This window comes from Pristiophorus japonicus, chromosome 14, assembly GCF_044704955.1.
Source record: "Pristiophorus japonicus isolate sPriJap1 chromosome 14, sPriJap1.hap1, whole genome shotgun sequence".
Taxonomy (NCBI): Eukaryota; Metazoa; Chordata; class Chondrichthyes; family Pristiophoridae; genus Pristiophorus; species Pristiophorus japonicus.
Genome location: NC_091990.1, coordinates 2,581,712 through 2,605,083, shown reverse-complemented (window position 1 = coordinate 2,605,083; position 23,372 = coordinate 2,581,712). Strand labels below are relative to the sequence as shown.

Below are 23,372 nucleotides of genomic sequence, written 5' to 3'. Positions count from 1 at the left end.
AATAATCAAGGGAATAATGGAGGCATGTGAAAAAGGAACAGCAGTAATCATGGGGGATTTTAACCTACATATCGATTGGTCAAATCAAATCGCACGGGGTAGCCTTGAGGAGGAATTCATAGAATGCATACGGGATTGTTTCTTAGAACAGTATGTTACAGAACCTACAAGGGAGCAAGCTATCTTAGATCTGGTCCTGTGTAATGAGACAGGAATAATAAACGATCTCCTAGTAAAAGATCCTCTCGGAATGAGTGATCACAGTATGGTTGAATTTGTAATATAGATTGAGGGTGAGGAAGTAGTGTCTCAAACGAGCGTACTATGCTTAAACAAAGGGGACCACAGTGGGATGAGGGCAGAGTTGGCTAAAGTAGACTGGAAACACAGACTAAACGGTGGCACAATTGAGGAACAGTGGAGGACTTTTAAGGAGCTCTTTCATAGTGCTCAACAAAAATATATTCCAATGAAAAAGAAAGGCAGTAAGAGAAGGGATAACCAAGGAAATAAAGGAGAGTATTAAATTAAAAACCAATGCGTATAAGGTGGCCAAGGTTAGTGGGAAATGAGAAGATTGGGAAAATTTTAAACGACAGCAAAGAATGACTAAGAAAGCAATAAAGAAAAGATAGATTACGAAAGTAAACTTGCAAAACAAAGAAACAGATAGTAAAAGCTTTTACCGATATATAAAATGGAAAAGAGTGACTAAAGTAAATGTTGGTCCCTTAGAAGATGAGAAGGGGGATTTAATAATGGGAAATGTGGAAATGGCTGAGACCGTAAACAATTATTTTGCTTCGGTCTTCACAGTGGAAGACACAAAAACCATGCCAAAAATCGCTGGTCACAGGAATGTGGGAAGGGAGGACCTTGAGATAATCACTATCACTAGGGGGGTAGTGCTGGACAGGCTAATGGGACTCAAGGTAGACAAGTCACCTGGTCCGGATGAAATGCATCCCAGGGTATTAAAAGAGATGGCGTAAGTTATAGCAGATGCATTCGTTATAATCTACCAAAATTCTCTGGACTCTGGGGAGGTACCAGCGGATTGGAAAGCAGCTAATGTAACGCCTCGGTTTAAAAAAGGGGGCAGACAAAAAGGCAGGTAACTATAGGCCGGTTAGTTTAACATCTGTAGTGGGGAAAATGCTTGAAGCTATCATTAAGGAAGAAATAGCGGGACATCTAGATAGGAATAGTGCAATCAAGCAAACGCAACATGGATTCATGAAGGGGAAATCATGTTTAACTAACTTACTGGAATTCTTTGTGGATATAACGAGCATGGTGGATAGAGGTGTACCGATGGATGTGGTGTATTTAGATTTCCAATAGGCATTCGATAAGGTGCCACACAAAAGGTTACTGCAGAAGATAAAGGTACGCAGAGTCAGAGGAAATGTATTAGCATGGATCGAGAATTGGCTGGCGAACAGAAAGCAGAGAGTCGGGATAAATGGGTCCTTTTCGGGTTGGAAATCGGTGGTTAGTGGTATGCCACAGGGATCGGTGCTGGGACCACAACTGTTTACAATATACATAGATGACCTGGAAGAGGGGACAGAGTGTAGTGTAACAAAATTTACAGATGACACAAAGATTAGTGGGAAAGCGGGTTGTGTAGAGGACACTGAGAGGCTGCAAAGAGATTTAGATAGGTTAAGCGAATGGGCTAAGGTTTGGCAGATGGAATACAATGTTGGAAAATGTGAGGTCATTCACCTTGGGAAAAAAAAAAACAGTAAAAGGGATTATTATTTGAATGGGGAGAAATTACAACATGCTGAGGTGCAGAGGGACCTGGGGGTCCTTGTGCATGAATCCCAAAAAGTTAGTTTGCAGGTGCAGCAGGTAATCAGGAAGGCAAATGGAATGTTGGCCTTCATTGCGAGAGGGATGGAGTACAAAAGCAGGGAGGTCCTGCTGCAACTGTATAGGGTATTGGTGAGTCCGCACCTGGAGTACTGCGTGCAGTTTTGGTCACCTTACTTAAGGAAGGATATACTAACTTTGGAGGGGGTACAGAGACGATTCACTAGGATGATTCCGGAGATGAGAGGGTTACCTAATGAAGATTGATTGAGTAGACTGGGTCTTTACTCGCTGGAGTTCAGAAGGATGAGGGGTGATCTTATAGAAACATTTAAAATAATGAAAGGGATAGACAAGATAGAGGCAGAGAGGTTGTTTCCACTGGTCAGGGAGACTAGAACTAGGGGGCACAGCCTCAAAATACGGGGGAGCCAATTTAAAACCGAGTTGAGAAGGAATTTCTTCTCCCAGAGGGTTGTGAATCTGTGGAATTCTCTGCCCAAGGAAGCAGTTGAGGCTATCTCATTGAATGTATTCAAGTCACAGATAGATAGATTTTTAACCAATTAGGGAATTAAGGGTTACGGGGAGCGGGCGGGTAAGTGGAGCTGAGTCCACGGCCAGATCAGCCATGATCTTGTTGAATGGCAGAGCAGGCTCGAGGGGCTAGATGGCCTACTCCTGTTGTTAATTCTTATGTTCTTATATACTCGCAGAAACAGTGTTGTAATTTTAAAACTAATTTGAAATGGGAAAAATCAGATTTTAATCAATGCTGAGGTTCTGCTCGCCAGTCTAGGAGATACACTTGTGATTGGCAAAAGAACGCGAGGCGACATGAAGAAAAACTTCTTTACGCAACGAGTGGTTAGGATTTGGAATTCACTGCCTGATGGGGCGGTGGATACAGATTCAATACTAGCCTTCGAAAGGGAATTGGATATGGCCTCTTGTGCTGTACTAGTCTATGATTTGTGAACACCCAGTACTTTAAGACAAGCAGTCACTGGTCTACCTAGCTGCCATTTACTACAGAGAGATCACACTAATTCTCACTAAACCAGGCAACGTCACTAAGTGATGCGGCGACTGTTCCTGTACGGTGAAGAATGAAGCAATGCGCGGGTGAGTCGGAGCCTGGTTAACTGCTTTTAAAATGTTTAATGTCGGTGGACGAAGTTGGCTCCAATGTTCCCGTTGAGCCGCACACCGGCTTTTAAAGGCAAAAACCACACGTACGCAATTGTTTTTTTTTAAAAATGGGCCACGTAGCCCAAACATTAGAACCATTGGTTGGCACACCACCACACCACACTGTACAATAGGGTTCACACACACACACGCGATGCTACTGGGCTCTACAATGGGGCAACACTAATTGCTAAACTTGGTAATAAATACAGCAAAAAGATTAACCATGGCCAACATTCCCATCCTGGTTTTCAAATCCCTCCATGGCCTCGCCCCCCTCTCCCTCTCTCTCTCTCTCTCTCTCTCTCTCTCCTCCCCTGCCGAGATATCTGCCCTCTTGACCATCCCTGATTATAATCGCTCCACCATCGGTGGCCGTGCCTTCTGTTGCCTGGGCCCCAAGCTCTGGAACTCCCTCCCTAAACCTCTCCGCCTCTCTACCCTCCTTAAAACCTCCTTCATTGACCAAGCTTTTGGTCACCTGCCCTAATTTCTCCTTTCATGGCTCAGTGTCATTTTTTAAAATCTCGCAACACTCCTGTGAAGCGCCGTGGGATGTTTCACTACGTTAAAGGCGCTATATAAATACAAGTTGTTATTGGAAGCTGGCTATTTAGGACATGACAAGTGATACTTGTGAATGAGCAAAAAATTAATATCTTGCTGCAAATCTGGTATGACATTTTCCTTCTCTTTCAGAGTTTAAATCTAAACTTCCCCATCAAGATTCCAATCCCCCACCGCCCCCCCAACTAGAAGACCCTTACCCAATTTGCCTGGAGTTTTAAAACTAGTACACCTGTTGCTATTCTCTCATTGCCCTCCCTGGCCAGTCAGGACTCAATACTTCATTGCAGGGGAAAAAACATCACCATATTAGGGATTTCAGTCCTAGAGGTGGGTCAATGGAAATAACGTACTGTAATCTCCAGAATCGACATGAATCTTGAGAAAGCTGTGATTACCCAACGAAAACCACAATACAGGTTTGAACACCCAGTCAGTTGAGCAACCGTGTTAAAGATGCTGTCTCTTTAAATTACAAATCGATTAATTTGCGAGAGAAAGTGCGAATCAAAGCCCAGACTCCAGATTACTCGTGCACACATACACACGCCTTAGAAATTCGGGCAGAACCAACATTGTGATGCTCAACTTGCCATGTTCAGAGTGTGCGCGTGATCTTTTTAAAAAAAAAATGGAGGCGCCACAGAACAGGTCAATTAATAGTGTGACGAGAAACACGTTCGATTTCAACCCATCGTCACCGTGCTGCTGGTTCCCGTCACACTACCAGGAAGGCAGAGGCAGGCTATACCCAGCCTCAGAGCATGGCTGGTGGGATACCCATCACTGTCCTTGGTGCATGACCTGCAGGTGCAGAGGGGCAAGCTCATGGGAGGGAGAGCTTGCCCCATTTGGAAAAATAAACCATACCTGATTAATTTTCCGAGGTAGTTTACCATAATTCCATAAAATAGCAAGGCACTTGGAAACTACAAAGTTAATATTTCATACTCGCTCATGGTTCAATACTGTGTCTTGCAGGCCATAACCAAGCTATGATTAACACACAACCACTGGACTCCCTCTCAAAAGGAAATAACGCTCATAAGGCCTTCTTTAGTCAACAGTGGTTAACAAAGGCTGAATTTATTTATGGGGTTTGACAGGTGAAAAGGTCCGGCTATCACAGACACAGTTGACCATTGCAGCAACATCAGACTGTGGCCCAATAACTTGGGCCAAAAATGAAGGCAGATATTACTAATCCTCATAGATGGAGCTCTCGCCCTCAGTCAGGCCATCGGGGGAAGTTTGGTATTTCCCTGTGGGCAGGGGGAAGAGAACACAAAATATCGGCAAAAGACAAGTTATCCCAACTATTGTCCCCTTTAAGTTGCACGGCTGCACAGCGCTCTCCGAGGTCCCGCGCATGCGTGGAATTCGGAATGGGTGTCAAAAGGGACGGTGGGGGCCAAAAAATAAAACTAGAGGGCACATTGGGCCAGATGCCTTCGAGCTACTGGTTAGAGCGAGGTCAGCAGGTGCCCAAGATCAAGTTGCGAACCCATTTCCAACCAATGAAATATGCGAAGCAACCAAAAACAGGGGCAAGGAAACCTAAACAAAAAGTGGGAAAACTAAAACTACATTGGGATCGAACATTTATGGGGAAAATTCAGGTTTGGGGGGGGGGGGGGGGGGGTAACTCTCGCCTCTCGAGAAATTGGGGTTACCGCCCCCGACAGGAAATGGAGTGCAAAATAAAGCACTCCCCTTCCTTTCTGGGGCACTAGTGAGCGGGCGCGTTGGGAACAGGGCAGACGTGTCGGGATTGGGGCGGGGCGCAGTGGGTTGCGTGGGGTGTGGAGGGGGGGGCTCGCCCCTGAATTAAACGGAAAGGCCCAAGTTGCAACCTCTGCAGCCCAAAAAAAAAGCCCTCTCTGGACCACTGGGGAGCAGCAGCCCGGCACTCGAGCAGTGTACCGGGCTGACTGATGGCGGCAGGAACCCAGTGGTCAAAGCACCAACAGAATGCAGAAATGCATTGAATTTAATTAATTAAGGACAGTGCCACCTCCCCTTTAAGTTCGCCCCGCGAGCGGCCGGCTGCCCGGTATGTATCCCACCCCCCCGAAACAGTCGCTGGCATCACCCCGCGCAGCTTTGGGAGGGGGGTTAGGGTCCGCGGCGCTGAGCACGGTGACGATGCCAGGATCGTTACCCCAATGTATTTAGCGGGAGTCGTTAGCGGAACAGCGCCCGGTCGCGAAGCTGTTTGCGCCCCGTGGGGGTGCTGGGGGCCTCCGTGCAACGAGCATCTCAACACATTGCGACGATAAGAGCAAACAGTGGGCTGGCTACTGGCAGTAAAATCCTCCCAGTGCCGTGGCAGCTAAATTAAGCCGTCGTTAACAGTAATAATTGTAGATTTTTAAAAATTACACATTTACTGAGCATCACTGTTGTCCTAACCCAACATTTATGTGTTTACAGTATTGATGAAAACACAGTGCATCTTTTTCAGAGCATGGTCTGTCCCTGCATACATACCACATTAAAACCTCACAACATTACATGGATCAATCATTGCAAACAGAATTTAAACAAATGCACACCACACCAAGAAAGATGCACCCAAGTGCATTGTGACAGAGACTTGAAAGTAAATGGAGCTTTATCTTGCTGTTCATTTACAGGGCAGACTATTCCTTCCGTTACAGGAGGGTGATGTTGCAGCCACTTCTTACACAAACTACTGAGGCTCCTCACTAGTTGCAGCATGTAAAGGGTTAAGATGAAACAAAAAAAAAAGACAAATGAAGCACACAGGACAATGGCAGCAAGCACACACACTACAAGCAGCACTTTATCACCACAAACGCCTGCTTAGAAATGCTTACCTTGGTGCTGTCGAAACAATATTCTGTTGCTGAGAGAAGAGTTCAACCAGGAACGACTTCATGGTCACCCGTCCTCACCCCCCCCTCCCCCCAGTTTGTAATAATAAGGTTCGACAAATGGCAACTAAAGCAAACAGTAGCTAGAACTGGACATTGCAAAATATTCCTCGTGTTGGTCCCACTTCTCACCCCACAACACGCAGCGGTGAATCGGGAAGCATTTCATCAAGCGAAGGGTGGTAGAAATCTGGAATCCCCTTCCCCCCACCCCCGGCCACAGAAGGCTGTGGATGTTGGTGGGCTGGGGGGGTTAATTGAAATTTGAGAGACGGAGATCGATAGATTTTTCCCGTCAGGGAGGCGAGGGTTATGGGGAGCTGAAGCCCGATGATTATTTATTTTTTTTTTTTAAATTGGACAAGCTATTAAGATGTTACAAGTTTAAAGTAGAGCAATAAATTCCCAGCATCCATCCAGAGTCGACAGGTCAGCCAGGGAGGCACCAAGGCCCTTTATTAATTCATGGGATGTGGGAGTCGCTGGCAAGGCCTATTGCCCGTCCCTAATCGCCCTTCAGAAGGTGGAAGTTAAGAGGCAACCACATTGCTGTGGTTCTGGAGTCACATATCGGCCAGACCGGGTAAGGGCGGCAGATTTCCTTCCCTAAAGGACATTAGTGAACCCGATGGGTTTTTGCAACAATCCGATAGTTCCATGATCACCATGACTGACACTGGCTTTTTGTTCCAGATTTATTTAATTAACTAATTTTAAATTCCCCAGCTGCCGTGGTGGGATTTGAACTTGTGTCTCTGGATCATCAGTCCAGGCCTCGGGATTGCTGGCCCAGTAAGAGAACCACTGAGCTACCGTTCTTTTGCACGGGTGGCAGCACGGCACTTGAACCACCCGGGCAGAGTGGGGGAAAACTAGGAGTCAGAGCTCCCATTCCTGAATCACCATTCACCGCCACTTGTTGGCCAGGATTGTGAGGGGCCTGGATAGGATGGATTGTTCCCCTTGGCAGAGGGGTCAACAACCAAGGGGCATAGATTTAAAGTAATTGGGGGGGGGGGGGGGGGGGGAAGGAAAAGGTTGAGAGGGGAGTTGAGGGGAAATTTCTTCACCCAGAGGGTGGTGGGGGTCTGGAACTCACGGCCTGAAAGGGTGGTAGAGGCAGAAACCCTCATCGCATTTAAAAAGTACTTGGATGTGCACCTGAAGTGCCGTAACCTACAGGGCTACAGACAGAGAGCTGGAAAGTGGGATTAGGCTGGGTAGCTCTTGGTCAGCCGGCACGGACACGATGGGCCGAATGGCCTCCTTCCGTGCTGTAAATATTTGAGATTGGATCAGGCTCTATCCACTGATGCTCTTCATGATCATCAGCTTACGGACACCCCCCACAAAACAAAACTGGCTACTGGGCCGAGGTACTCGCACTAATGGAAAGGCAGACATCGGAGTACGGTCTTCCGGAAAGGGGAGACCAGAGAGGCAGCACAGCAGGCGTGAGAACCACCTCTCACAAAAGCAGAAACATGCAAAGGTTCACAGGTGATTCAGCAACGAGACTGAAAGCGGTTTGTGCCCGAGGGTATTGCCAACGTCCCAGCCAAAAAACACAAATCAGGCCAGGATTAGGAGAGCAGCTGCAAACCCAGTGTCTGCCCGAAAGTGATCTCCGTTAACCTATTTTTGTTGAGATTGTATTTACACTGGAAAATAACAGGTCGGTCTATTCAGGCACTCAAACTCAATGCAAAAAGTCAAGTGTAACTAGGCACCGTGGTGCACTGAAGGACCAACGTGTAGCCGGGAGTTGTGGGACAGTTTCTCTCAGACTATCGATTGTCACCCAGGCGCCAATCTCACGCTAGGGGAAGTGTGGGTGAAGGCCACTGGTCCTGCTGATCTGCTTAAAACACTGAAGCTTCTGAGGGGAATTGACAGGCTAGATGCGGAGAGGTTGTTTCCCCTCGTGGGGGAATCTAGAACCAGGGGTCACAGTCTCAGGATAAGGAGTCGGCCATTTAAGACCGGGATGAGGAGGAATGTCTTCACTCAGAGGGTGGTATATCTTTGGAATTCTCTGCCCCAGAGGGCTGTGGATGCTGAGTCTCTGAATATATTCAAGGCCGAGATCGAGAGATTTTTGGACTCTGCGGGAAATGGAGATCGGGTGGGGAAAGTGGAGTTGAGGTCGAAGATCAGCCATGATCGTATTGAATGGCGGAACAGGCTCGAGGGGCCGAATGGCCGACTCCTGCTCCTAATTCTGGTTATGTCCTGCTGATCTTGTTCTAACCAACACTGCAACACGAGGCCTCCTGACAAGAAAAGTCAATGAGGGCCATTGACACGTGTCCGCTCATCTACCCAGCACGATTTGACAGATCCCCCATCACGGCATCCAAAGGGTTTTTTGTTTAAATTTCAGGGCGCCACTGTTATCCTGCAGTCAGCCAAAGAACTTTCTGGTGGCCATTACAAGTTTGAGGCTGTGACCCTTCGCTTTAATCTGCGGATTTAGTTTGAAGTAATTTCTATACCGTTTTCTATCTTCGATACTGCTATAAAAAGTCACAGGAACATTAGGAGTCAGCCACTCATTGAATGACTGAGGGACTGAGATCATGGCTGATCTTCGACCTCAACTCCACTTTCCCGCCCGATCCCCATATCCCTTGATTCCATTAATATTCAAAAATCTATCGATCTCAGCCTTGAATATACTCAACGACTGAGCCTCCACAGCCCTCTGGGGCAGAGAATTCCAAAGATTCAGCACCCTCTGAGTGAAGAAACAAACATAGAAAATAGGTGCAGGAGTAGGCCATTCAGCCCTTCGAGCCTGAACCGCCATTCAATGAGTTCATGGCTGAACATGCAACTTCAGTACCCCATTCCTGCTTTCTCGCCATACCCCTTGATCCCCCTAGTAGTAAGGACTACATCGAACTCCTTGATATGTCAGTCCCGCCATCCCGGGAATCAGTCTGGTGAACCTTCGCTGCACTCCCTCAATAGCAAGAATGTCCTTCCTCAAGTTAGGAGACCAAAACTGTACACAATACTCCAGGTGTGGCCTCACCAAGGCCCTGTACAACTGTAGTAACACCTCCCTGCCCCTGTACTTAAATCCCCTCGCTATGAAGGCCAACATGCCATTTGCCTTCTTAACCGCCTGCTGTACCTGCATGCCAACCTTCAATGACTGATGTACCATGACACCCAGGTCTCGTTGCACCTTCCCTTTTCCTAATCTGTCACCATTCAGATAATAGTCTGTCTCTCTGTTTTTACCACCAAAGTGGATAACCTCACATTTATCCACATTATACTTCATCTGCCATTCATTTGCCCACTCACCTAACCTATCCAAGTCAATCTGCAGCCTCATAGCATCCTCCTCGCAGATCACACTGCCATCCAACTTAGTGTCATCCGCAAATTTGGAGATACTACATTTAATCCCCTCGTCTAAATCTTTAATGTACAGTGTAAACAGCTGGGGCCCCAGCACAGAACCTTGCGGTACCCCACTGGTCACTGCCTGCCATTCTGAAAAGTACCCATTTACTCCTACCCTTTGCTTCCTGTTTGACAACCAGTTCTCAATCCACGTCAGTACACTACCCCCAATCCCATGTGCTTTAACTTTGCACATTAATCTCTTGTGTGGGACCTTGTCGAAAGCCTTCTGAAAGTCCAAATACACCACATCAACTGGTTCTCCCTTGTCCACTCTACTGGAAACATCCTCAAAAAATTCCAGAAGATGTGTCAAGCATGATTTCCCTTTCACAAATCCATGCTGACTTGGACCCATCATGTCATCTCTTTCCAAATGTGCTGCTATGACATCCTTAATAATTGATTCCATCATTTTACCCACTACTGAGGTCAGGCTGACCGGTCTATAATTCCCTGTTTTCTCTCTCCCTCCTTTTTTAAAAAGTGGGGTTACATTGGCTACCCTCCACTCGATAGGAACTGATCCAGAGTCTATGGAATGTTGGAAAATGACTGTCAATGCATCCGCTATTTCCAAGGTCACCTCCTTAAGTACTCTGGGATGCAGTCCATCAGGCCCTGGGGATTTATCGGCCTTCAAATCCCATCAATTTCCCGACCAATAAGGATTTCCCTCAGTTCCTCCTTCTTACTCGACCCTCTGACCCCTTTTATATCCGGAAGGTTGTTTGTGTCCTCCTGAGTGAATACCGAACCAAAGTACTTGTTCAATTGGTCTGCCATTTCTTTGTTCCCCATTATGACTTCCCCTGATTCGGACTGCAGGGGATCTACATTTGTCTTTACTAACCTTTTTCTCTTTACATATCCAGAAGCTTTTGCAGTCCGTTTTAATGTTCACTGCAAGTTTCCTCTCGAACTCTATTTTTCCTGCCCTAATCAAACCCTTTGACCTCCTCTGCTGAGTTCTAAATTTCTCAGTCCCTAGGTTCGCTGCTATTTCTGGCCAATTTGTATGCCACTTCCTTGGCTTTAATACTATCCCTGATTTCCCTTGATAGCACGGTTGAGCCACCTTCACTTTTTTATTTTTACGCCAGACAGGGATGTACAATTGTTGTAATTCATCCATGCGGTCTCTAAATGTCTGCCATTGCCCATCCACAGTCAACCCCTTAAGTATCATTCTCCAATCTATCCTAGCCAATTCACGCCTCATACCTTCAAAGTTACCCTTCTTTAAGTTCTCCTCATCTCAGTCCTAAATGGCCTACCCCTTATCCTGAGACTGTGACCGCTGGTTCTCGACTCCTCAGCCCGGGGAAACATCCTCCCTGCATCTACCCTGTCAAGCCCTGTAGTTTGGACGTTTCAATGAGATCACCTCATTCTTCTGAACTCGAGAGAATATAGGCCGAGTCTACTTCTACTCAATCTCTCCTCTTGGACAATCCCAGGAATCAGTCTGGTGAACCTTCGTTGCACTCCCTCTATATGGCAAGTATATCCTTCCTTCGGTAAGGAGACCCAAACGGTCCACAATACTCCAGGTGTGGTCTCACCAGGGCCCTATATAATTGCAGTAAGACGTCTTTACTCTCATACTCAAATCCTCTTGTAAGAAAGAAACACTTGGATTTATATAGCGCTTTTCACATCCATTGGTCATCTCAAAGCGTTTTATAGCCAATGAAGTACTTTGAGTGTAATCACTGTTAAAGGCCAACATACCATTTGCTTTTTTAATTCAGCTTTCAGTCTTTTTTCTCGGCTAGAGACACACCAGTCTTTCCTCATTGTTCAGTCCTTGGACAGTAGGAATTGGTCACCTGCCTCATCTCGGAACCCCCTCCAGGGTTTGAATGTCAGTGACCAGCACTAGGCACCATACAAGGTGTGGGCTGGTTAGAAACAGTAAATGCACCAGTCTATTCAGTGCAATATTCCATTTGCTTTGCCTCTTGCTGCTCTGCCACAACTGAACACATCAAGTTTTGCATCTACTAAATCCCCGTGGATTTCAGCCCTTCACCTGTGCTGGTATTCAGATTGCTGGTCACACCTACCTGCAATAATTCCCATACTGTCCACGTTACATTTCACTGGTCAGTCACTGAGCTATACATCTTTTGTCCAATTAATTTTATATTTCCCAAGCTCCTCCCTCATTAGGAGCAGGAGTCAGCCATTCGGCCCCTCGAGCCTGCTCCCCATTCAATAAGATCACGGCTGATCTTTGACCTCAACTCCACTTTCCCGCCCGATCCCCATATCCCTCGATTCCCTTAATATCCAAAAATAAATCGACAATTCAGGCCCAAATTAAAGAAACCTCACTTTCTTCTGTCCCTCCTGGTATGGGATTGAGAGAATTTGCCGAAGTTGCTTTGGAATCCAAGATAGATTCCCACTCCACTCCACTCCACTCCACTCCACTCCACTCCACTCCACTCCACAATTTCTTTTCTGTTCCAAAAGGGTTTATCCTGAATTACATTTTCTCAACTTGGATTATAAAAAAGGTGAGGGTTTGGGGGGGGGCGGGGTTTAGCAGTAACAGAAACTGTGCAAGACATGCTTCACGGCAAACGTTATCTATTTATTGAAAATCTTCACTTAACAATTGCATGAATTGGCCTGGGACCTATTGTGGCCCATTAATAGGCTTTATAATCTGGCTTCGCCTGGTATATTATGCAGAGTAAACACTGAACAACACAGCAACAGAGAGCAAAGGAAAAGTTTCAACAGTGAAACGTTATTTAGACATCAGCAAATGAAGCAGGCAGTAAACACGAGGAACTAGTGCGAAGGAGAGTGGGGGAGGGGAATGAAGTCCACAGCAACACAGCAATGGGCAGCATGCCACACTCGGGAGCAGGGGATTCTTACAGAGTTTGGTAGGTCCCATCTCGTGCCTTGAAGAATTTGATTGCGAAGAAGAAAGCGGCCTCTGCTCCCAGCACCAAGACTATTCCCCCGATGAAGCTGGCCGGATCGAAGGTTGAGGGGGAGTACACGGGGGCCGTGGTCGGAACCTCGGTGGTGGTGGCAGGCTCTGCGGAGAAAGGAAAAGATCCCGTCGGCACATAATCCACCAGTTCATCAACGGTCAGCTCGCGCCATTAATTAAAACAACCCAAATTCAGAAGCCTCACAGACACGGCAATGTGGTCAGGTTTGAATTAACCTGAAGCAGCAGGAATGCTGCAGTGATTTAGGAAAAAAAAAAATAATTCCAAAATTAATTCCAGTTGTTACACAAGAGTTGCATTTATATAGCGCCTTTCACGACCACCGGACATCTCAAAGCGCTTTACAGACAATGAAGTACTTTTGAAGTGTATTCACTGTTGTAATGTGGGAAATGAGGCAACAAAATGCACACAGCAAGCTCCCATACACAGCAATGTGATAATGACCAGATAATCTGTTTTAGTGATGTTGATTGAGGGATAAATATTGGCCTCAGGACACCGGGGATAACTCCCCTGCTCCTCTTCGAAATAGTGCCATGGGATCTTTTATGTCCCCCTGAGAGAGCAGGCGGGACCTCAGTTTAACTTCTCATCCGAAAGACAAGCATGCATCACGGGACATAACATAATAGGAGCAGGAGTCGGCCATTCGGCCCCTCGAACCTGCTCCGCCATTCAATGAGATCACGGCTGATCATCGACCTCAACTCCACTTTCCCGCCCGATCCCCATATCCCTCGATTCCCTCAATATCCAAAAATAATCTAAATCAGTTCAAGCCCAAAATAAAAACTGCTGCCTTCCTGCTGCCCCTCCCCCATAGCACCAAAGGAGGCCGTCACTCCCTGGCGGGCTACGGGGCCCGACGTGGTGAAAGAACGATCAGCGGAGACAGGAAGTGGCCTGGGCTGCTTCTGTTAACTCTAGACTTGACTATTCCAACGCACTCCTGGCCGGCCTCCCACATTCTACCCAACGTAAACTCGAGCTCATCCAAAACTCAGCTGCCCCGTGTCCTAACTCGCACCAAGTCCCGCTCACCCATCACCCCCTGTGCTCGCTGCCCCGTGTCCTAACTCGCACCCAGTCCCGCTCACCCATCACCCCCTGTGCTCGCTGCCCCGTGTCCTAACTCGCACCAAGTCCCGCTCACCCATCACCCCCTGTGCTCGCTGACCTACATTGGCTTCCGGTTAAGCAACGCCTCGATTTCAAAATTCTCCTCCTCCTTATTTTCAAATCTCTCCGTGGCCTCGCCCCTCCCTATCTCTGTAATCTCCTCCAGCGCGCCCCCCCCCCCCTTCCCAAGAGATGTCTGCGCTCCTCTAATTCTGCCCTCCTGAGCATCCCTGATTATAATCGCTCCACCATTAGTGGCTGTGCCTTCTGTTGCTTGGGCCCCAAGCTCTGGAACTCCCTCCCTAAACCTCTCTCTCCTCCTTTAAGACGCTCCTTAAAACAGAGTCTTTGACCAAGCCCCTGCGCTAATTTCTCCTTATGCGGCTCGGTGTCAAATTGTGTGTCTCAACATTCCGGTGACTCACCTTGGGATGTTTCACTACATTAAAAGACACTATATAACTATAACTTCTTGTTATCCAGTGACCTGTGCAACGAACAATGCTGCTGTAAGGGTGTCCCAGGGAAGGGCTGCTTTTAAACCACCGTGACTTTATTGGTGGATGAATCTGAAAGTGGAATGCCAAGGTCACTCTGCATCAGCCACCTGGTGTAGGCAAATTAACAAACTTAAAAAAACGGTCACTTCCCAGTCCCCCCCTCCCCTCCCCTCCCCTCCCCCCGCCAAGGCGAGCCAGGAAGGCCAAGTGTTTGGACACCTGCACGTAGCCCCACACCACCTCTGCGGGAACACCTGGGACTTTTTGCGGTGCATTAAGTTTAGGACTTGTGCATTCAATCTTGCGGAGCACGTTCCCCAGGATCACAATGTTATGAACGTATTCTCTAATCGGACCATTCGGTGGAACAAAAGCAAAACACCGCGGATGCTGGAATCTGAAATAAAAACAGAGAATGCTGGAAATACTCAGCGGGTCAGGCAGCGTCTGTGGAGAGGGAAACAGAGTTATCGTTGAGTCGACAACCCTTCGTCAGAACTGGAGAGTTTTCGAAATGAACAGATTGTTAAGGAGCACTTAAAAGGCGGGGGGGGGGGGGGGGGGGGGGGGGAAGGGGAGGTCTGTGATCGGGTGGAAGACAAGCGACATTAGAGAGACAAAAGGGATGATGGGCCGACTCGAGATGGTAATGGCAGGAGTTAGAAAAAGGTTAGTCTAGCCCATCATCATAGGCAGTCCCTCGAAATCGAGGCAGACTTGCTTCCACTCTAAAAGGTGACGGAACAGTCCAATACGGGAATTACAGTCTCTGTCACAGGTGGGACAGACAGTGGTTGAAGGAAAGGGTGGGTGGGGAGTCTGGTTTGCCGCACGCTCCTTCCGCTGCCTGCGCTTGGTTTCTGCACGCTCTCGGCGACGAGACTCGAGGTGCTCAGCGCCCTCCCGGATGCTCTTCCTCCACTTAGGGCGGTCTTTGGCCAGGGACTCCCAGGTGTCGGTGGGAATGTTGCATTTTATCAGGGAGGCTTTGAGGGTGTCTTTGAAATGTTTCCTCTGCCCACCTGGGACTCGCTTGCCCCAGAATCTATAGCTAGGCTGTGAATGTCAGGATAATTACCAGCTTCCATGGGAAAGAGAGATATAAATATACAAGATCGGGGCCACGTTTTAAAAAAAAAAGGAGGAAACAGTGCCAAATATGGGCAGAGGTTATGGTCTGAAACTGTTGAACTCGATGTCGAGTCCAGAAGGCTTGACAGATGAGGAGCGGTTCCTCGAGCTTGCGTTGAGCTTCATTGGAACAGTGTAGGAGGCCAAGGACACTTAGTAGAACATTGCCTTCATGCAGATCTTCATATGGCAAGCTCCTGCTCTCAGCTTCCTTATCGGAGGGAGGAGCAGTGATGTCACTGAACTAGTAATCCAGAGTAATGAGCTGGAGATCGCGAGTTCAAATCCCACTCCGGCAGCTGGGGAATTTAAATTCAGTTAGTTAAATAAATCTGGAATTAAAAAAAGTTAGTACCAGTAATGGTGACCATGGAACTACCAGATGGTCATATTTTTGAAGGTTAAGGGAGTGAAGGGTTATGGAGAGCGAGCAGGGAAGTGGACCGACATTTTATTGAATGGCGGAGCAGGCTCAAGGGGCTGACTCCCGCTTCTATTTGTAATGTTCTTATAACATGCGATATATTTGGGATCAAACCTTCCTTAATTAACCAGCAACTTAGGAGACAATGAGGCCCAATCAGCAGCCACCAAAATAAATGCGGAACAATTTGCACTTTTGTACTCATTACTGATTACTGATCCAGATTTAAAATTAACCCGATCTGAAGGCCATTTTGACCTTTAATGGTTTACCTTTCCCCCAGCAGTGTGAGGAGAGCTACAAGGTCGCCACGTTTAACAGTTCGATTTGCTGGGGTGCTCAAAATGGTTCCCAATTCATTTCCAAGCCAAAACTGTTTTAATTTTCTACTGAGTGAAGTGTGACTCAATATGTTGCAACAGTTCTTGAATTATTAAATGCGCCTTCTTCAGTTACTGCTGGTAAATAAATAATAAGATTCTCTAATTAAAAACTCCAGATCTTGGGAGGGATTTATTTTTAATGTCTCCGGTCCTTTACAGGATTGAGTAACCTCTCAGAGCGGGAAACATCTTTTAAAACACACGAGATAAAACTATAAAAGAAAGATTGGTAAGGAGTGTGTTGCAGTATGAGGCAGGATTATTTGACCCATCGAGAATAAAAAGGTAATGAGTGCTAACCTGGAGTGCAACAGGTCGGTGGGGTCTGGCATTCGAGATCTTCTCGAACAGTTACGCGAGTCAGCGAGTTCGTTGCTGCTATACAACGGAGGCTTAATTCCTGGGACACGCAAACTGAACGCAGGATGTTGATGGTGGGGGATTCGACAATGGTAATGCCGTTGTATGTCAAGGGGCGGTGGTTAGACTCTCGCTTGTTGGAGATGGTCATTGCCTGGCACGAATGTTACTTGCCACTTATCAGCCCAAACCTGAATGTTGTCCAGGTCTTGCTGCATGTGGGCACGGACTGCTCCATTATCTGAGGAGTTGCCAATGGAACTGAACACTGTGCAGTCATCAGCGAACATCCCCACTTCTGACCCGATGATGGAGGGAAGGTCATTGATGGAAGTATATTTGCATTACTGTTGAGAGCAGTCCCTAAAGATGCTAGAAACTCCCTCCATTCTACGCAGGTTGACCAATGCGTTCAACACAGAGAAGGTTTGTTGTATTCGACTACATGGCCTTGCTGTTAGTTTACGTCGTTTCAATGTCAGTTAAATTTTGATGAGCTGATAGTTGTAGACCTCAGAAACAAGCAGTCTCTAATACCATTCACCCTTGCATTACAGCAGAAAGGTATGGACCTTGCCCAGGCTGAATGCAAATAAGGTGAGGTAAAGACTTAAAATAGACAGCCTTTCTACTCATGGGATGAGGAGACACCCCACTCGATGAGCACATACCTTTTAAATGAGATTCAGTAACAGATTTACTGAATAAAATACGGTTTGCATTTGAAGGAAGGCAATTTTAAACTGTCGCAGGTTTAGAAAAATCATTTCTGCCTAATGCAATACATCCCATTTAAAAAAAATCTCGATACTCCCACATCAAGAGCTGACCAAGAAATGTGTTTGAATACAAAGGTGACCCTATAATGCCAACATCTCCTCTTCAGTCCACTTTTACCCATCTACCATTAGATGCAAAGTTAGCCCCCACCACTGTGCATCCAGGCTCGATGTGAAAGCACCACAATTCTTTACATTTAAATGTCTGAAACCCTCATCCATGCCTTTGGTACCTCTCGACATTACTATTCCAACACTCCTGGCTGGCCTCCCACATCCTACCCAACGAAAACAAGATGTGATCCAAAACTTGGCTGACAGTGTCCTAACTCACACCGAGTCCCACTCACCCATCACTCCGTGCTCACTGCCCCGTGTCCCAACTCACACCCAGTCCCACTCACCCATCACCCCCTGTGCTCACTGCCCCCGTGTCCTAACTCACACCCAGTCCCACTCACCCATCACTCCCTGACCCCGTGTCCTAACTCGCACCGAATCCCACTCACCCATCACCCCCTGTGCTCACTGACCCCGTGTCCTAACTCGCACCAGGTCCCACTCACCCATCACCCCCTGTGCTCACTGCCCCGTGTCCTAACTCGCACCAGGTCCCACTCACCCATCACCCCCTGTGCTCACTGCCCCGTGTCCTAACTCGCACCTAGTCCCACTCACCCATCACCCCCTGTGCTCACTGCCCAGTGTCCTAACTCGCACCGAGTCCCGCTCACCCATCACCCCCTGTGCTCAGTGCCCCGTGTCCTAACTCACACCCAGTCCCACTCACCCATCACCCCCTGTGCTCACTGACCCTGTGTCCTAACTCGCACCAGGTCCCACTCACCCATCACCCCCTGTGCTCGCTGACCCCGTGTCCTAACTTGCACCGAGTCCCACTCACCCATCACCCCCTGTGCTCACTGATCTACATTGGCTTCCAGTCAATCAATGCCAATTTTAAAATTCTCATCTTATTTTCAAATCCCTCCATATCTCTAATCTCCTCCAGCCCCACAATTCCTCCCCCCCACCCCACAAAGATATCTGCACTCCCAATTCTGCCCTCCTAAACATCCCTGATTATAATCGCTCTACCATCGGTGGCCGTGCCTTCTGTTGCCTGGGCCCCAAGCTCTGGAACTCCCTCCCTAAACCTCTCCGCCTCTCTACCTCTCTTTCCTCCTTTAAGACGCTCTTTAAAACCAACCTCTTTGACCAAGCTTCCTGCCCTAATTTCTCCTTATGTGCCACGGTGTCAAATTTGTGTCCAACACTCCTGTGAAGCGCCTTGATGTTTTACTGCGTTAAAGGTGCTATATAAACACAAGTTGTTGTTGTTAATGTAAACTTCATTAGGTCAATGACATTACTAAACCAAAAATGACCGGAACATACGAAGATTTCATACGGAGTTACGGATACTAAATCTGAAGTGGTTGCTACTGTTAGTAAGGGGAACACGTCACCAAGTGTTAGTGAAAGCATACCTGCGGCTGTGGTGGAAACCTCTTTAGTAGGAGTGGTAGTGACAGCAGCTGGGTGAAGGAAAGGAGGGGAGAGAGAGAGAGAAAAAGGAGAGAGAGAGAGAGAGAGAGAGAGAGAGGAGACACACAAAGAGCGAGCAAAGATATCTCATTAGTAAAAAAGACTCCCATTTCTATAGCGCCTTTCACGTCCACCGGATGTCTCAAAGTGCTTTGCAGTCAATGAAGTACTTTTGGAGTGTGGCCACTGTTGTAATGTGGGTAACGCAGCAGCCAATTTGCGCACAGCAAGCTCCCACAAACAGCAATGTGATAATGACCAGATAATCTGTTTCAGTGATGTTGATTGAGGGATAAATATTGGCCCCAGGACACCGGGATAACTCCCCTGTTCTTCTGCGAAATAGTGCCGTGGCATCTTTTACATCCACCCGAGAGAGCAGACGGGGCCTCGGTTTAACGTCACATCTGAAAGACGGCACCTCCGACATACGGCATTGGGAGTGTCAGCCTAGATTTTTGCGCTCAAGTTCCTGGAGTAGGACTTGAACCCACAACTTTGACTCAGGAGAGTGTGTTGCTCACTGGCACATTAGTATGCTAATTAAAAATCACTCCCTTATTATTTGTACATTTTTTTCTGTTAGTTCCACAACTGGAGATACACGCATCCCTTTTCAAAGCCACCACCCCAGCAATATTTCACTAGAAAATCGTAGAAACAAACAAACATGCACCTTGTCCCACATAAACGGTAAAAAAAACTGGGAATACACTCTGCAATTCTTCCATCATTTACAGGTATGTGAATGTCAGATTAAATCACAGGAGCAAACGAAGGCTATCCCAGAGCCCAGTGATAAGCAAGTTAGCATGCGACAGGAGGGGGTGTGTGAATGCATTATATGGAGAGTGGGTGCATTGATACCAGCTCATGCAGTCTGCAATGCACAACAGCAATCAAACATTACAGTAACAGCATCGTATATTAGCACAGGTTAAAGGGGTTGTGGAATTCACAAGATGGAAGGGAGGAAATACCAAAAGCATATTGGTCGGCAATTTCATGATCTAGCCAGCCAGGAAAGGAAGCATTAGAGCACCATAAAGCATCAGGTCAAAGTTAGCTCCAAACTTTACAAAAGAAAGCTTCCATTTCATCTTCGAATGTGGCCAAGGGACTATTCCAGGAATCTGAGTGAGAGCAGACGGATAGGCGGTGTAGTCGTGTTTTAACAAAAGTTCGATGACCCCATGTCTAACAAACCACATCGTGACATACATTAGAACCATAATTAAGGCATTTGTGGCCCAAATGTCATCCTTAAAAATAAATTGATTAATGAAGTATGAGGCTGTATCGGGTTAGACGTCAGGAGGTGGGTCATTTCCCAGAGAATAGACCTCTGGAACAAACTGCCGTTTCATGTGGTGGACGCAGACTCACTGAATCCCTTCAAGTGAAAGTTGGATTTGTTTCTGGCTGTGGCGGAGATCACCTCTTATAGAAGGTAGGTACTGCAGGGAATTCAAGGCCGGAGTGATCTCCTGGATTAGTTTCGATCGCCTAGATGGGTCGGAGAGGAATTTCCCAGATTTTAACCCCCAAAATTGGCCTGGGTTTTTTTTTTGCCTCTCCCAGCAGATCACATGGTTTGGGGTGGGGTGGAGTGTATCTGTTGTGATACACAAGGTATCGCAATTGTGTGGGACAGGCTGGATGGACCAGAGGGTCTTTACCTGTCCGTATTAGAGTGTATGAAGTTTGGAATGAAGGACTTGTTTTGAACCAAGTACGCAGAATTCTTAAAGCAATCCCCACAACATCTCAGAACACCACTCGTCTCGCACCACACACTTGTACTCCATCTATAAGGAGTCAATGAATTCTGAAAAATACTCCAAAATACTTTGCGCACACCCCCCCCACCAAAGGTGGACTAATGCGGAGAAAATTTGGAGGTGATTTCTCCCCAATGAACGAAGAACTTGCAGCCACAGGAGATGGCTTTGTGGCCGGACAGTTGCAGGATGCTGTGTCGAGAATTATTACTCTCCACCAACAAGTCGGGCTCCACTGGGCAGCCCGTATTTACAAAAGGATATACTTGCTCTGGAGGCAGTTCAGAGAAGGTTCACAAGGTTGATTCCGGGGATGAGGGGGTTAACTTATGGAGGAAAGGTCGAGGAGGTTGGGCCTCTACTCATTGGAATTCAGAAGAATGAGAGGTGATCTTATCGAAACGTATAAGATTATGAGGGGGCTTGACAAGGTGGATGTAGAGAGGATGTTTCCACTGATGGGGGAGACTAGAACTAGAGGGCATGATCTTAGAATAAGGGGCCGCCCATTTAAAACTGAGATGAGGAGGAATTTCTTCTGAGGGTTGTAAATCTGTGGAATTTGCTGCCTCAGAGAGCTGTGGAAGCCGGGACATTGAATGGATTTAAGACAGAGATAGACAGTTTCTTAAATGATAAGGGGAATGAGGGGGCAGGCAGGGAAATGGACCCAAGTCCATGATCGGATCAGCCATGATCGTATTAAATGGTGGAGCAGGTTCAAGGGGCCGTATGGCCCGCTCCTATTTCTTGTGGTAAGCTCGAGGGGGCACCTGCCCATTGGAGACAGCGCAACCAATAGAGAATGGAGCTCAAAACCTGGTCCCTTCTGAACAGCCGCTTTGGTGCTGGAGCAGCGCATTGACAATTATACTTACCATAAACTATCGAAATGAAGTCAATATTTCCAAAGATAAAAATATTCCAGTAACTAATAGACTACTGCACTTTTTCCCACAGGGCTGTTTCTAAGCCGAGTACTTAGTTAGCATTTCATTTTACCTGTAGTAGCAGAGACGGTCGTTGTGCTAGTGTTGTTGGAGACAGGAACAGGAGCAAGAGAAGTTAACTGTGGAACTGAGGAGACAGAATAGTTACATTTAAAGGAATATTCCATACCAAGTGATAAAATGTTTGTTTTTAAAAATTGAATTAAGCAACGCCTTGATTTTAAAATTCTCATACTGGTTTTCAAATCCCTCCATGGCCTTGCCCCAGATATCTGCACTCCACCTATTCTGGGCTTTTGACCATCCCTGATTATAAATCGCTCCACCATCGGTGGCCGTGCCTTCTGTTGCCTGGGCCCCAAGCTCTGGAACTTCCTCCCTAAACCTCTCCACCTCTCGTTCCTCCTTCAAGACACTCCTTAAAACCGACCTCTTTGACCAAGCTTTTGGTCACTTGCCCCAATTTCTTCTTATGGTGGCTCGGTGTCAAATTTATTTGTTTTGTCTTAAAACGCTCCTGTGAAACACCTTGGGATGTTTTACTACGTTAAAGGCACTATATAAAATATAAGTTGTTGTTGTTGGTCTAATGATATTTCTTTCAGGAAAAGAATTTAAGTAATTTCAGAAGATAATTGTACCACAATAAAGAGAGAGATGTGGTCATAGTGGATTACACAGAAGAACTCTAGCTCATCCATTCTCCTCGGACCAGTCTCAGCAACCAACCAGCCAACCACCAATACCTCCGACACCATCAGAAAAATGTGCAATAAGGCCTAGTGTCAGAGGCTCATGCCCCAACATCTGCCGGGAAAAGTTGCACGGCATTGGTACAGCATAGGACCAGGAGGCTGCCATTCGGCCCCTCGTGCCTGATCCGTCATTCAATGAGATCACAGCTCACGGCTGATCTGTGACCTAACTCCATATACCCGCCTTTGCCCCATTTCCCATAATACCCCTGGTTAACAAAAACCTATCCATCTCCGATTTAAAATTAACAATTGATCTAGCATCAATTGCTGTTTGCGAAAGAGAGTGCCAAACTTCTAACTCCCTTTATGTAGAAACGGTTCCCATTTCACTCCTAAAAAGGTCCGGCTTTAATTTTTAGGCTATGTCCCCTAGTCCTAGACTCCCCAACCATCAAATAGTTTCTCTCTATCTACCCTATCCGCTCCCCTTAATACCCTGAAAACTTCGATCAAATCATCCCTTAACCTTCTAAATTCTCGGGAATACAGCCCTAGTTTGTGTAATCTCTCAATTTAACCCTTGGGAGTCCAGATCAGGGAGATCATTTAAAGATGGCAACACAAGTAACTGTAGTGAGGCCTGGTAACTTCAGGATGCAGGATTGAATTTATATTTCATTGTCTTTCCTCGGGCTTTAAAAAGCATCAGCCAGTCAGTTCTACAGTGAAGAAGTCCTGGTCATGGAGAATTTTGCTAGCGGTGCCATTCTAATTAGCTCAGTAATATTTATTCACCAACAGTTGAATGAGACTCAGTAACAGTAA

The 23,372-nt window shown here is 46.9% G+C and overlaps 1 protein-coding gene across 4 annotated transcripts in view; it reads right to left on the bottom strand.

The window, feature by feature from the left end:
• Window positions 1-23,372, bottom strand: part of cd164l2 (CD164 sialomucin-like 2) — a 69,153-nt gene that overhangs the window by 5,752 nt on the left and 40,029 nt on the right. For 3 of the 4 annotated variants that reach the window (XM_070898783.1, XM_070898785.1, XM_070898784.1), the window contains exons 4-5: window positions 21,902-21,976; window positions 12,789-12,954 (exon numbers count right to left, since the gene is read on the bottom strand). In XM_070898783.1, the coding sequence (XP_070754884.1) occupies window positions 12,789-12,954; window positions 21,902-21,976 (241 nt within the window). The remainder of the gene's footprint in view (window positions 1-12,788; window positions 12,955-21,901; window positions 21,977-23,372) is intronic. The other variant, XM_070898786.1, reaches the window with a different exon arrangement.